The 14,258-nt window shown below is 40.1% G+C and overlaps 1 protein-coding gene across 2 annotated transcripts in view; it reads left to right on the top strand.

The window, feature by feature from the left end:
- The window catches only part of LOC108881244 (arf-GAP with coiled-coil, ANK repeat and PH domain-containing protein 2), a 52,079-nt gene that overhangs the window by 16,345 nt on the left and 21,476 nt on the right, over nt 1-14,258 (top strand). For both annotated transcript variants that reach the window (XM_051077327.1, XM_018673111.2), the window contains exons 3-8: nt 462-581; nt 1,381-1,434; nt 3,763-3,821; nt 4,960-5,143; nt 8,747-8,791; nt 8,878-8,973. In XM_051077327.1, the coding sequence (XP_050933284.1) occupies nt 462-581; nt 1,381-1,434; nt 3,763-3,821; nt 4,960-5,143; nt 8,747-8,791; nt 8,878-8,973 (558 nt within the window). The remainder of the gene's footprint in view (nt 1-461; nt 582-1,380; nt 1,435-3,762; nt 3,822-4,959; nt 5,144-8,746; nt 8,792-8,877; nt 8,974-14,258) is intronic.

Here is a 14,258-nt window from a genome sequence, read left to right as displayed (position 1 = left end):
TTGATCCCATACTCATCTGTTCAAGAAATTGCTTAAAATTAGCATTTTTAGCTGAGTGATCAGGCTGCCTTGGCTGCAGAAGCACATTGTGGCTGTGTCATCTCCTGTGTGGGAGTGGAGGGAGAACGGCCAGAGTTTGTTGTGAGTTTACGTAACCTGGAATTATCGTTGCCCCCAATGAGTCAGAAGGGAAAGAGATGCATGTTGTTAATTACCAAGAAACTGACTAAGCATCAGATCCACCGACGACTGTGGCTCCTGAATCTATTTGTAGCAGCAAACTTTGAGTGTTTTTAAGATTAAGAATGAATGCCCCGAAGACACGACGAGCACTGTTTCTAGTTTCTCCTCTCTCAAGTGTTATCATCTTCCCCCTGCTTCTGTCTATTACTACATTTCTACATTCCTCTCTTTTTTGCCCACCCCCCTAACTATTTGGCTCTTTGTCTTTTTCTGTCTAGTTGGTGAAGTTGTGCATTGGGATGATTGATGCTGGAAAAGCCTACAATGCAGCCAACAAGCAGTTTGTTAATGGGATCCGGGAGCTAGCCCAACAGTCCACCAGAGATGAGGTCATCGAGGTAAACAGACAAACAAGCTTTGATCTCAAACATAGAAAGTCACCAGCATTTTATTGTTGCTCGTTTTTTTTTCTTCTTCTTTTTTTTTTTTGCATGTGCGGGGGCAGGTCTCTTTTGACATTTTATGAAACTGAAATATTTAATATGATTTTAATAAAATAAAAAAACAGCAATTAACTAACTTCTTTCTAGTTCCCAGATGTGGAGAGGCTTGTACTTCTTCTGTTTACATGCGCTACCTTGTTTTGTCTCTTGAGTAATGTGTTTTCATCCCTGATGACATTACCAGATTAGATCTGAATTTTTTTTTTTTTTTTTATTGAGTGCTACTAAAATCCTGTGCTGTCCACTGGGTCTAGCTGAGGTCAGATGTTTTGTTTTGTTTTGTTTTCTCACATGAATTTTACATGGCAAGGCTAGCACTTCCTCTCTGTCTTTTGTCTGCTCTGTTCACTGCCTCTCCCTTGGGTTTGAACTTCAGCCACTGCATGTATTTGGAGAGAGCGACTTAGCCAAAAGAATTCTTTCCCATGTACTATTGTGTCTCTAAAAAGGCCATGGTTTTCATGTAGCCATACCTGTCTGACAGAAGAGTTTGTGTCTGTGCAGGTGTGTCTGTGGTGTAGCGTTGGGCAGAAATGTGCATTTCATCCCCTTTATCATTTATGCAGCCTTGTTACAGACCTACTTTTTATTGTTTACCTTGTGCAGTTATTTCTGTTATTGTTATAGTTTATCTGTCATGGGTAAGAATACATCTCTGCCTGTCTTCATGGCTGTCTGTCTCTTCTCTCCACAGTCCAGCCTCACAAAGTTTGCTGAGAGCCTGCAGGAGATGATCAACTATCACACGGTATGCTATCACTGCCATGTGAAACCGGATGTATTGTCATTATATTCTTTCCCCTCCTTGACAGCTGGGTGATGACAAAACTCAGCTGGGCCAGCAGTCTGGAACAGCTTTTTAGCTGTCAGGGTTTTATTTACTGCTGGGAAGGACGGCAGTAGACTACAAGACTGTGAAAGGAGGGCCACTGGTTTGAGAAAGAGAAGGAGACAGTGCCCGAGAACCTGCTTTATAAAGGATTAGCAATACATTTAACCTTAAGCTGTTTTTATAGGGCAATTCTGAAGTAGAAGAACTTGGCTGTAATAAGCAGCTTCCAGGTGGGATTTCATATTACTGTAAACATGTGAATTAGGGTTTTGCTGAAAATGTGTCTGCCAGTACAGCAAACACTGGCCTCCATAAAAAGTGGTTAAAAGAAAGTCCTTTGGGTCAGATGCAGAAAACCCCCACAATTCTTTCCGTAACCATGATTTAAATGTCAACATAACTCTGGGATTTTTCGTCACTTAAGAAGAAGGAAAAAAAAAAAACAAAGTTACTTCTCCGAGCATGTAAAGTCAGTGGTATAGAGAGAGGGGTTTCCTGTCTCGTAAAATCTATTCCCTGCCTCCCATGTTTCAGTGTTTATCTGTTTAGATAAATCATGTGTCACCAAACTAAACATGGTTATGGTTAACTATTTACGATGTGGTTGTCACTGTGGAGACAGCCGGAATACAAGACAAATCATTCCAGGGCTTCAGTCAGACTAATATAGGTATTCTGTTGGCTGTTTTATTGCTTGGTTTTTTTAATGCATGCCGCTTCCAGCCATTACATCTCAGACAATGAATAAACATGATACCTTATCCCTTGTTTTATCCTCTCTTGTCCCCCAATAAACTCTCAGAGGAGCCCTGTCAGACAGATCTAATTATGTGGCTGCTCTTTCCCAGAATCCCCATTAGTCTCCTCAGTTGTCAGTTGTCTCTGGTACGCATGACACTGACGTTTAAAAATGAAGACACAACTTTGCTCTGTTTGTTCCCTCATTAAGACGTGAGCTGGAGGCTCTTGCTCCGCACTGAAAGTTCTTCTCTTGATCTCCCTTGTCACGTCTTCTTTCTATTAGCTCTGTGTAACATGTTCAGAGCGAGTTTCCAGCCAGCGTCACACTATCTGTGACATGTTTGTTAAAATAAACAGCTAAAGCCGGAGGCGCTGCAACCGGGAGTCAAACCTTTACAGGCTCTGTTGTGCTGTTGTCATAACTCTTGCTCTGCCTATTCAACCCTAAAATTATTTGTTTAGATCATGAACTTAAACAACTTGACTGGAAACGATAAACAGTCAACCAGTGAAATAGACTTTATTCATGAAGGATGTGCAGTAAGTGATAAGTATTAAGCACTGAAGTGTCCCAAAGCGCTCAACACAAGGTACCTGTTGCTGCCACACCTATGTTGGATAGAGTCATCATTGTTATTAATTACATGGCCTATGACATGTTAAAGAGACCTGTTCTTGAAATCCTTGCTTGATATTATTACTGCTTTAGTGGATCAATAAAAAATAGGTTAAATGCATTTTTATTCTGGTAAATTTACAAAAAATGAATCAGCACCTAGTTTGAAGTAATTTTTAGTAGCAAAATGCCAAATTTAATTCTTAAATATAAAGATTTATTTTGCATTTTAATAAAATGAATAGCTCCCCTGACTAGTCCCCTAAAAGCCTCAAGAAGCCACAGTGCCTGCGACAGTGTGACTCAACAGCGGAGACTGCGGTCACGTCAGCTGACTGTCAGATAGGTTTTTGCCACTCAGCAATCTTTCAGCACATGATCCACTCAAAGACAGTGCTCAATCTGTTTGTCACCGGTCGCTTCTCACAGCCTCACTGCTCATATTGTCTCAATGAAGCCCTATTTAGAGAAGGAGCTATGGTTTTTTTTTTTTTTTTTTTGCTTTTTTTTTTGCGCTTTTGCTCGGTAGCTCAATTTTAAGGAAGCATGCAGGTTAATGAGGATGTGACTCACGACCAAGAGTAAACGAATCACGTCATTTCTCGTGTTTATGCCTTTATGAGGGGAGTTTACAAAGTCAGCTTGTTTGTGTAAATTTAGCCGCTTAATTGCAGCCTGTGATGTTAACAAAAATCCTCCTAAGCAGAGTCGCTGAATGCTGACTTGCTAAACATTGTGTGGTCTAGAAAGTGAATACATTTACCAGCTTTTTGCTGCTTTCTTAGAGAAGTGCCTTAAGATGTTTAATGCTTGAATTATTCAGATATCCAGAGAGACGCTTTCTTTCCAAAACAGGAAGGAGCATTTACACTTGTCTTTCTCCACAGATATTATTCGATCAGGCCCAGAGATCAATCAAGACCCAACTTCAAACATTTGTCAAAGAGTGAGTATTAATTAAACACGATGAATAAAGCTGGTTATTTCTCTCAGCACTGGGAGCCTTTGAAAAATGACCTAAATTGACTGCTTTGCATCATCTGAAAGAATCACAGCTCATTCACATTTTGGGATTTAGCTCATGCCGGTAAATCAACTTAAGACGAAGAGCACTGGACAGATTTGAAGGGAACATAATATACCTGCACTTTAAATCCATGTTGGCAGGATTGTGCAATAGAGACAGCCTTCTCTTGAAATTATGAATATGAAGAAGAAGCTCGAGGGATGTCTCTTATCTGATGTGCAGAGGATCTGGACAGGGCATGTAATCACAAAATTATATTACTACCTATAATATTTTCTATTCATATCTACTGTAGACCTCATTTCTCCTCCTAATACAGCACTGAATTCCAGACTGCTTGTATAAGTGCAGGAAGCAGCGGAGGTTTCTGGTTTATTTCATTATGAGGATTAGCAGTTTTCTGCCCTTGGCATAGCAGGGCTAAACACCCACATCAGCAGCAGCAGCAGCAGCAGCAGTGCCCATATTCCTCTCACAATTATTCGCTACCTTGCAGCACTCAGATGTGACTTAATCCCACGTAGGCAAAAACACAACAAAGAACTAATGTGGGACACACAGCTTGACGACTCGTATTTTGTCCTCCTCCTCAAAAGACACTTGTACATACACAGCAGCTTTTTGCATTCACAAGAACCGGGTCTAGTAGTTTCACAGAATATTTTATTTTATTTTTTTTAACCCTCTTGGACTTCCAGCTGACCAAGATTTGTGAAATCACCTTTGACCTTTCTTGTGCTGCTTTGTTTGCAGAGATAAACTGGCTTCCTTTAACATTTTACCTTTCCCCTCACAAGATTGTGGAAAACAAAGTGAAATGTCTTATTTAGTATGAACAAATTCCATTACACTGTATGTGTTTTTGGCATTACTATAGGGTGGGATTAGAAGAAACTGTTACCGAACAAATTTGATTTATAAAACCTTTACTCTCATGTCCTACTCAAGAAATTGATTTAATAATTGTTTTTTTTTCTGACCTTCATTCCCCATTTACCCTCCCACATAATTAAAAATGCTATTGTGTAATACTGATGTCTCTTTTTCTCTTTGCCAGTGACTTACGTAAGTTCAAAGAAGCCAAGAAGCAATTTGATAAAGTGAGCGAGGAGAAGGAGGCGGCGCTCATCAAGAATGCCCAGGCACCCCGCAACAAGCAGCATGAGGTGGAGGAGGCCACCAACATCCTCACTGCCACACGCAAGTGCTTCCGACACATCGTCCTTGACTACGTCCTACAGGTTGGTTGGGACGATATGGCGTTTTGTTTTTTTTTAATCATATTGATCAATATCAGTAATTATTAGTATATAAATTTAATACCATCACTGAGGAAGGAAACACATTCACCATGTTTGTTAGACTTCTAGGATACACACAATATGTTTTGGTGACTAAAACTGAAAGTAAACATGACGTGTTTAATTACAAGGAAACTCACTTATCCTGTGTTAGAAATCTGAATCACTGACAAATCACAGATCCCGTGTGACTTATCTTCCCCACAATTTCCTCATCTTTCGGTGTCTCCCCACACTCAACACGTTTTTACATTTCCAATGTGTGTGTTGTTTCATGTTTTCCTTTTGGCCCCATGTGTGTCGCTACATTATTTTATTGCCTTGGCCTTATAGGGTGATTGTGCAGATGAGCAGTGAACCAAAAGCATAACAGATACATTTATAATAAACTACGCATCAGTTTATCATCATCATTATTTTTTTTCCTGATTTTTATCAAGACTGTTTTATCTCCCTGTGTACAGGTAGAGTGATTCATTCATAAAATTTAAACTGTAAGTGGCAGGTTGTTGCGCAGAATCAGTGACCTTGCTACAAAATTGAGAAGCGGTGTCCAAACCATTACAGTACATGCAGTCATCATGGATTTCCTTTAATGTGGAGCCTCATTTTAGTCCACATCTTGCAGCCCATCACACAATACATTACATTCTCTATAAATTTTATATTGGGACTATATATAGCAATAGATTGCTGACATGCAGCTTTTAACACAGAAGCTTGAAAAAAAGCTGAGCTACACACTGTCACACAGGATATTTCTTTGCACCACAGACAAAATGGATCTGGATATGGAACTTAATATGCTGAGTCAGGTTAAAAATGCTGATGTGGCAAAGACTGAAACAGAGAGAATGAACCACAGCTGTGTTTGATTCTGTTACATCCAAAGTGAAATGCCCAAGTTCATCCACCTATGATGTTCCAGTTTACCACATCACAGTGGATTTAGCTCAAAAATATAACAGCAGGAGCTTCAATAAGACACAGACAGTGGCAGCTGCTTTAGGTTTAGTGTAAACAGGACTAGTAGTAGTAAAAGTAGGTGGAATTAGTTTTGATTTTAGCCTGAGAAAGTAATAATGACAGGTTAGTACATAGTGGCATACACTGTCTTCAGATGCATAGACAGATTAGTAAACACAACACTGTCTACAAATGTATTACACTGCTATAGTCTTATATTTCTAACTAAAGCTTTTAAGAAGTTCTTTTTAGAATTCCTATTTTTAGGTAAAGTAATTTGAGATTAAGCAGCAGAGGAAGGAAGCAAGAGAAGGAAGTACATAAGAGTAATATTTATTTTTAATTCATTAGAAATTAAAGTCAGGATTTTACCATTTCATTAATGAGACACTGTAACATATTTGTGTTTTTAGAGATTGAATAATCTGTTAAATTGGTAATAACTTTCAAAACCAAATATTGTCCTTTTGAAATATGTTCATCATCCTTTTGTCCCCTGACCTTTTGTAGTGCATGCTCATGTATCAGATCATGTAATAGATCAGCTGAGCCCCTTGGTCTCTCCACTTGGCCATAGTGGCACTGATGAATGCTTCATGCTTTCTTATCTTATGAGGCAGCTGCCAGCCCTGTGATTGAATCTCTCTCCAAAGCACAGACAATACCACATGGGCACAGTTCGCTCCAAAATTAGATGGTGAAAAGAAAACCCAAAAGCAGGCTTCAAAATAGGTTTGGCAGTCTGCTCCAGTGGCCCACTACACAATCACTGTCTCATAAAGTGAAGCCTGGCTGTGAGAAATTAGTTGAGTTTTTTATCGTGCCTGTTGGTGTACTTATAGGAAATCTATAAGCCTAGCAGCTAGCACAGCTGATTTAAATGGGTGTCTTTTAAAGTTTTACATTTGGGTAGTGCAGTCAGCACTTTTAAAATGCAGCTAACTTTTGCAGCTGTGCTTGCAGGAAACATTGGAGACTGATTTTAGCTTTTATTTTTTTTGTTCTTTCTAGATTGTTTTTGTGGCATTTTTGCTTAATTATACAGTGCATAGTTTACAGTGACATACAAGATGGTAGAGGGAGAGGAAAATATATACGAGGGGTTGTAGGCCAGACTTGCATGCATGACCATTTAAGAATGGAGCATGTCTCTTTTACCCTGCTGTGCCACGTAGAGCATAGATCATAAAATACCTAACTTTAAACTTTAGGGTTTGTTTCATCAACTATTATCACGCCTACAAAAAACAGATGTAGAGGAACAGATAACACAGCTGTCTGACTCCACCCTGACCGATATGTTATCTCTCCTGACATACAAACCAGCGCCTAAAATTTGAATACACACATAACACAAAAAGCACAGTTAAAAGGGTGTTGTATGTAAGTTACCAAACTTGAAATTTCCCACGCCTAAATGGGGATTATTTTAAGACTTAATTTTGCCCAAATGTTTTGTCCTCACAGTCCTACAAGTGTGGAATTACCACAACTTACCAACCAATTACCAACCAAATGCTCATAAATTCTGCCTGTGGCTGTTGTGTTTGTTGACACCATATTGCACTTTGCCAGTTAAACAGCCATGGTTAAGAGGTGCTGCTCCAGTCAAAACTACTAATTGACTGTGATCAAGAGAAGGAGGGGGCATGTAAAAGTTGTGATGCAGCAGCCACTGTGGCTAGGAGATGGAAAAAGTCAGCTTCCTTCCCTGAGTGGGAGTTACATCTGTGCATAAACTGAAGTGTTGTTTAGTGTGGCTAGGGGAAAAAGGGCCTTACAGCTTGTAGCCAAAAAAAATATTCCTGACCACAACAAAGATTTGAGCTTTCATTTTTTATTATAGTGTTTTGTCCTTGCTTCACCAAACACAAAAAAGGAAACCAATGGACACATGTTAATCCATAAGCATGAGGCAGAGTAATAAAATCCATTCAGAAGCTGCCCTGCTTTTCATAGTAGTCATATGCATTCACCACACCCAGTCAGTGACTCTGCTACTGTTATTAGTTCCTGTCTATCATGGTAAAGTCAACCAGCATCGGTCTGCATTTACAACCAGCCATAACTTATTCCTACTCTGCAATAGTAACCTAAGATAACCTCCCAAGGCACACAGGCAGAACTATGGTCATAAGCAATGAAGGAGAAGAGTCTGCCACACACACACACAGGCAGAAAGAGGGAGACAATGACTGCAGCGGGACAATGTAGATAGGTTAGGTGAGAAGGGCTACAGCTGCATCCATCAGTCAAACATGAGACGTAGGGCTCCCCCTGGTGTCAGCTTCAAGGACTACTGTCCATTGCTGCTTGGGGTGATGGTGTCATTATTCAACTTTAGTACATCTCATTTCACGCTTGTTTCATCTCGCAGTAATTTTACCTCCTTTCACCTTTTCTTCTCCTCACTTTCTATCTGTGCATTTGTCTCTCAGACATGATATTGTCACTGTAGATAGTCTTTATTGTAAATCTATACATAAGTTTTTTTCTTTTCAGCTTGCAGAGTGTGATCAAGCAGCATCAGAGGTACCCCCCCATTCTCACTGTTTAGTTTTTTTTTTTTCATTACAGATCAATGTGCTACAGTCCAAGAGAAGATCAGAAATCCTGAAATCGGTTCGTATACTTCTTTACCTCATCAAGTGACAGATCAGATACATCAGTCTTTTTGGCTCTTTGAGTAATTGCTGTCCTCTCTGCAGATGCTGTCCTTCATGTATGCCCACCTGACGTTCTTCCACCAAGGATATGACCTCTTCAGTGAACTACAACCTCTTATGAAACAGCTTGGAGGACAGGTACAGACCACAGCATGAACACATACCAGTCTCTTAAACCTAAAGCCTCAGCACTTGAATCTTAATGACATTATTTCCTGGGTCTGAATACGAATCTTCAAATTTGACTGAACTCTCAGATATCCCAGTATGCACACATAGAAATGGACAAAATTCTGTGTGCTGTATGCATGCATAGCTGTATCCCCGCTCATAATGTATCATGTCAAACTGAAGATTCAGATTCAGACTAAAGGCATAGTGGGCTGTGTCAGAAACAACAAATAAAGGGCACTGACACCTTGTGTGGCTCTGTGATTACTGACTCATACAAGGGTCAGGCAAGTGGGGTAGCATCCATAATATAACTTGTTATTACAGTTAGTATTACATCATCAGGATTATGTAATTATACCGCCTCCACGCTAGTGACAGCCGTTGCCAGAGGCATTATGTTTATGGGTTGTCTGTATATACGTCCATCCATTCGTACGTCTGCCCCATTCTCGTTAATGCAATATCTGAGGAATGCCTTCAGGGAATTTCTTCAAATTTGGCACAAACATTAACTTGGACTCAATGATTAACTGATTAGAATTTGGTGGTTAAGGTCAAAGGTCACTGTGTTCTCATAGAACACATTTTTGGCCGTAGCTCAAGAATTCATACACTGATTATGGGAAAATTTCACACATATGCCTAATAGCATACAAGTTTGAAGTAATAACATTTTATATCCAAAAGGTCAAAGGTCAGTGACATTGTAATGTTTTCTGGCCAAAACTCAGGAATAGAGGGGCAGATTGCGACCATTTTCCCTGCAACTTGACTTGATGTCTGAGGCATATAACAACAAGACGGTGATGGAAGTTGTTCCTTAGTACACACTGTTAAACTAAATCATGATGAACGATTCAGAGAGCTGCTGCACAGTTTGTCAAGAGTCAAAAAAATTGTTAACTGGGAAAGTAATTCAGAGGGCTTCAAATTTATGTTACTTCCTTCTTTTAATTTCAATACTTATTGTAAAAACATACACTACACTGGCCCTGGGCGGAATTGCAATGTTGTCAGAACATACAGTATAAACTCATGCAATACAAGTAAACATGAAGCTATTTTTAGTGGAGTAGCTGAATAACTGCTAGCTGAGTTTACATACCAGGGCACTGTCATTGGTAAACACTTCAAAACATTTTATTATGTCGGCAAGGACAATATTGTTTTAATTACGTAAACGTTTCTGCACGGGATCTCATATACTGTATTGTTAGAAGAATTGTTGCAGGTGAAAACTAAAACAAAACCTCTTGCCATTCCCTAACATTATATAGAAGCGGTCCTTGGTTTACAGTCGCATCAGTACTTTGACCTTCAGCCGTCACTTCTAGACGACCTCTCTCATGTGTATGTTCATATCTTGTCTGTGTGTGTGCTGTTATCTTTTTGTCAACCAGTGTTTCAGCTGTGTGTGTCTGTGTGGCCCCTCTGATAAACAGAGCCTTCCCTCTGAGCGAGAGGATTGGCCAAATGTGACTTAAAGATGATTATCACAGAGGACCTGCTGTTAGAGTGAGAAGGAATGAGGAAGAAAGCAGCTAGAGGGCTGGAAGAGGTTTTTTCCCGCAGTCAGACTTAGAGCGTTGACAGTCAGCTGAGCGAACACAGCAAAGAAACACGAGAGCGATACTGAAAGTTGTGGAGTATTAACTGGTGACTCTTACACTGGAACAGTAGTGGAGCTGAATGAGACGATGGCATTTCTTTAAAAGTGGGCGCAAGACCGAGGAAGGAGTTCAGCCACACAGTGAGGAGTCAAGAAGGAGCAGAGTGTAGCTAAACTGGTTTTTCTGATACTTTACACAAAAAAGACAAAAAGGAACTAAACTCTGTTTTTATTCAACGAAGAGTAAAAAGACCATTTTGGAAGCCAGATCTCTCTCCTCTAAATTGGATTGGAGAAAAGAGTGTGGTTTCTAACCCTCATGCTCTGAAGTTGGAACCATCTGGCATTGGTACTATCAAGAAACTGACAGAGAGAAGCAAAGAGTGCTGGGAACAGAGAGGAGGAAAGACAGGACCCACTTCAAAAAGCAGATTTTAGGAAGCAATAAGGGGCAGAATGTAATCTTCTCAAAACAAAAAGTGATTGAAGCAGGATGGAAAGGCATGGACTGTAAGCCTGCGGCTTCAACACTCAAGACTGGATGAAAGAATAGCAAGGATTGTGTGAGGGGGGATAAAGGAGGAGAAGCAAAAAAAGACCCTGAAGAGGGAGGGAAGGAGAGATAGAGGTTTGGTGTCGAGCCTGATGAAGAGCCGGAGTATAACAGCGCTGTGTGGATTGTAAGCCTGTCGCACTGAATTTGGAGCAGTCAAAAACTGAAAGGAGAGGAATATCAGAAGCCGAGCTGTGGGGAGCAGCGACAAGAAGATTGTGGATTATTTCTTTTCTCTTCTCCATCATGAAGCTGAAGAAGGTGGAGAGGCTGTGCAGGGAGGTGTGGAGGAGCTGTCAACAGGTCTGATAATATGACTTGATGTCTGTGACCAATAAGAAAGTGATCGAGGGTGGGGATATGAGGAAAAACAGGAAAAAAGGCAAAAGTAAAGAAAAAGTGATGATCTTTTACAACCAATAAGCTGATAAATAATTGATTATAAATAAATTTACCTAAAAGATCATCATTTGATGTGATACTTTTCTGTTTTTAACTATGAAGTGCTGCTTTTTTCCTGACTTGGTTCTGAAGAATATAGACACTGTTGTTTTGTTTTTCTTTTTTAAAGCAGGGCACCCAGCTGAACTTTAGTGCAGGAGGACCTCTGTAATTTGGGGTTGGTGAGAGGAAATGATAGAAGTGGGAGCTAGACGAGTAGAGCTGGTTTCCTGGCCTCCCTGGCCTGGAGTAAAAAAAGATGCACTGTATAGAGCATGGGGGTGTCAAGTAGTCTTGCACAATAATCTCACCAGTGTGGTCGGTCTTGCTTGGGAACAGAAGACAGAAGAATATTGAAATTGCCTAGCAACCCCTAGGAACATGAATGAGGAAAAAAAATGGTGGTCAGTAAAAAACAGGAAGATGGGTTATACTGAGTAGATGCAGAAAACCAGAGACTTGTACAATACTGTTGCTGTGGTTGTTTGAAAATGAGTTATTGAACTGGTATGAAGTTGTAACTGATGCAGAAAGTTACATACAGCAGGGCTGATGGCAAGTCACCTAAACAGAGATATTATCAGATGTTTTGTGAACCCACCATCGGCCAAGATAAGCTCAGATATCTTTCATTATTTCATTATTAAGTGTATTTATTAAGTGTATTTGCGTGACAGTATTATGATTATGATTAGTGTTAGATATGCTACTTTTTCCATCCTTCCTGCTGGAAACAGCTAGACTGCTTCTAAATATAAGATTCTGCTGAATTCATCTTTCCATGACACAGAGCCTCAGGATTGAACACGTGTTGAATGAATATATTCATTCAGAGGGATGTTTTGTGTCTTTTCCATGAATCATGCAGCTTGTCACCATAGTTACATGTCAAGACAGATCTGAGCTGAAGGCCGAGATTGACCAAATAGCTTCAGTGTGGTTTTGGTGACAAGCAGGGGCAGAATGAAGCAACTGAGATGATTGTCTCTGCTGACATCGTCAGTCGGGGGATGCACAGTAAGATAGATATGATGTTAAAGGTAAAGTGAGTCACTGTCACAAAATATGTGGGGGGGAGCTGCACACACAAACACAAACCTGCCTTTACAGACACAGATAGAAGCAGATAGATGCCGTGAACTGGGCTGGATTGGACTAGTTGTTATGGTACGGCAGGGGAAAACATTTCCCATCTGATGTTATCGACCTGCTGCTGCAACGTCCACCCATTTCCTCTCTAAACAAAACAAAAGACCCAGCTTCCTCAAATGCTGTCTTCTCTAAATACATCAGATACCAGCATGTTAATGTTCGTATGTATTTTGTGAGAGAAAGCACAGTGACTTCGATGTTAATGAACTCAATGTTAATATACTGGAAATTTGAGCTATTAAAAGATACAATAGAAAACTTTCTGCGCCATCAGAAAGGAAGTAAAATGTTGGTTCCGCCCTCCTCTGTATCATTTTGTACAGTGGCTTCTCTGTTACCCATTAGTATGAATTGCCCTCTAGCTTGAAGCTGTGGCTACTGGTGCCTGTAAAGCCACCACAGGCATTAACAAGGAAGTGATGAACGCCGCTAACAGTAATGTATAATAAATATAGTCAGATTTCTCTCCTCTGCACTGATTCTTTGATTTTTGCTGTTTCTGCAAACACTCATTCAGCAGAAGCTTACATCAAATGTTTATGGTGTAATACAGTGTACACCAATTTTAAAGTGATCAAGAAGACTGATAATAATTGCAGCGTCATGTTGCATTAGAGCCGTAGCTCGGTGCAGTGACAGTCATCATTAGTTTCTTGACAAACCTGTTATCAAACTACACTGCCTTCATTACAAATGAAATGTGGTGAAGAGAAACCGGTTGATCATATGTAATTTGTGGGTTTGTAGTAAGAAATCAGTTCCTGGCAGATAAATCTCTGACGCTCTCTAAAGCTAGTCTCTAGCTACAGTTTGCTGACTGAAACTTTGAACTATACTCAGCCCTTACTCACGTGTAATTCTACATCCCCTCCCCTCTCAATCACTGACCTATAATTAGATACTGATCCTTTTGTGTTTGAGGCTGGAGACATGCTGATTTAGGTCACATTGCGGCAACAGAGAAGCCCACAGCAGAATTTCACTGTTGTAAGGCAAACTGGCACTTTTTCGGCATCAGCCTCTGACCTCCAGCACTTCATTGAAGTCCTTTTTTTTAAATTTGTTGCTCTCTGCTCAAAAGAGCCTTTGTTTTCCTCTCTGCACGCAATGGTTACTCCCGGAGACGAGGAGAATCAATCATCCCCCCATCCAATTTCACACATGACAAAACCTCTGTAGCGCAGTCCATTTTATTTAGAGGAGAAAGTGCGTCTTGTCTCGATGTGACCTGTGGAAATGTTGTTTATTTACTGGAATCATTTTTGCTCTCAAAATTGGAAAGGGAAATAAAGAAGCACTGGTGCACACACGCTTACTACACAAACTGAAAGAGAAACGTGATTTAAAAGGCCCAGCATTAGATTTTGTGGCTGTCACACCACTCTCTTATCTTTTTTTCTGTAATTGTATGGTGAGATAAATCAAAAGAAGTGATCTAATAAGTGGATATTTTGCCCTGAATAACAGCTTGAAAATTACCGTGTGCTGTTTCTG

Source organism: Lates calcarifer, linkage group LG17 (genome assembly GCF_001640805.2).
Source record: "Lates calcarifer isolate ASB-BC8 linkage group LG17, TLL_Latcal_v3, whole genome shotgun sequence".
Classification (NCBI taxonomy): Eukaryota; Metazoa; Chordata; class Actinopteri; family Centropomidae; genus Lates; species Lates calcarifer.
Note: the sequence above shows the minus strand (reverse complement) of the source record. Positions and strands in the feature narration are given on the sequence as shown.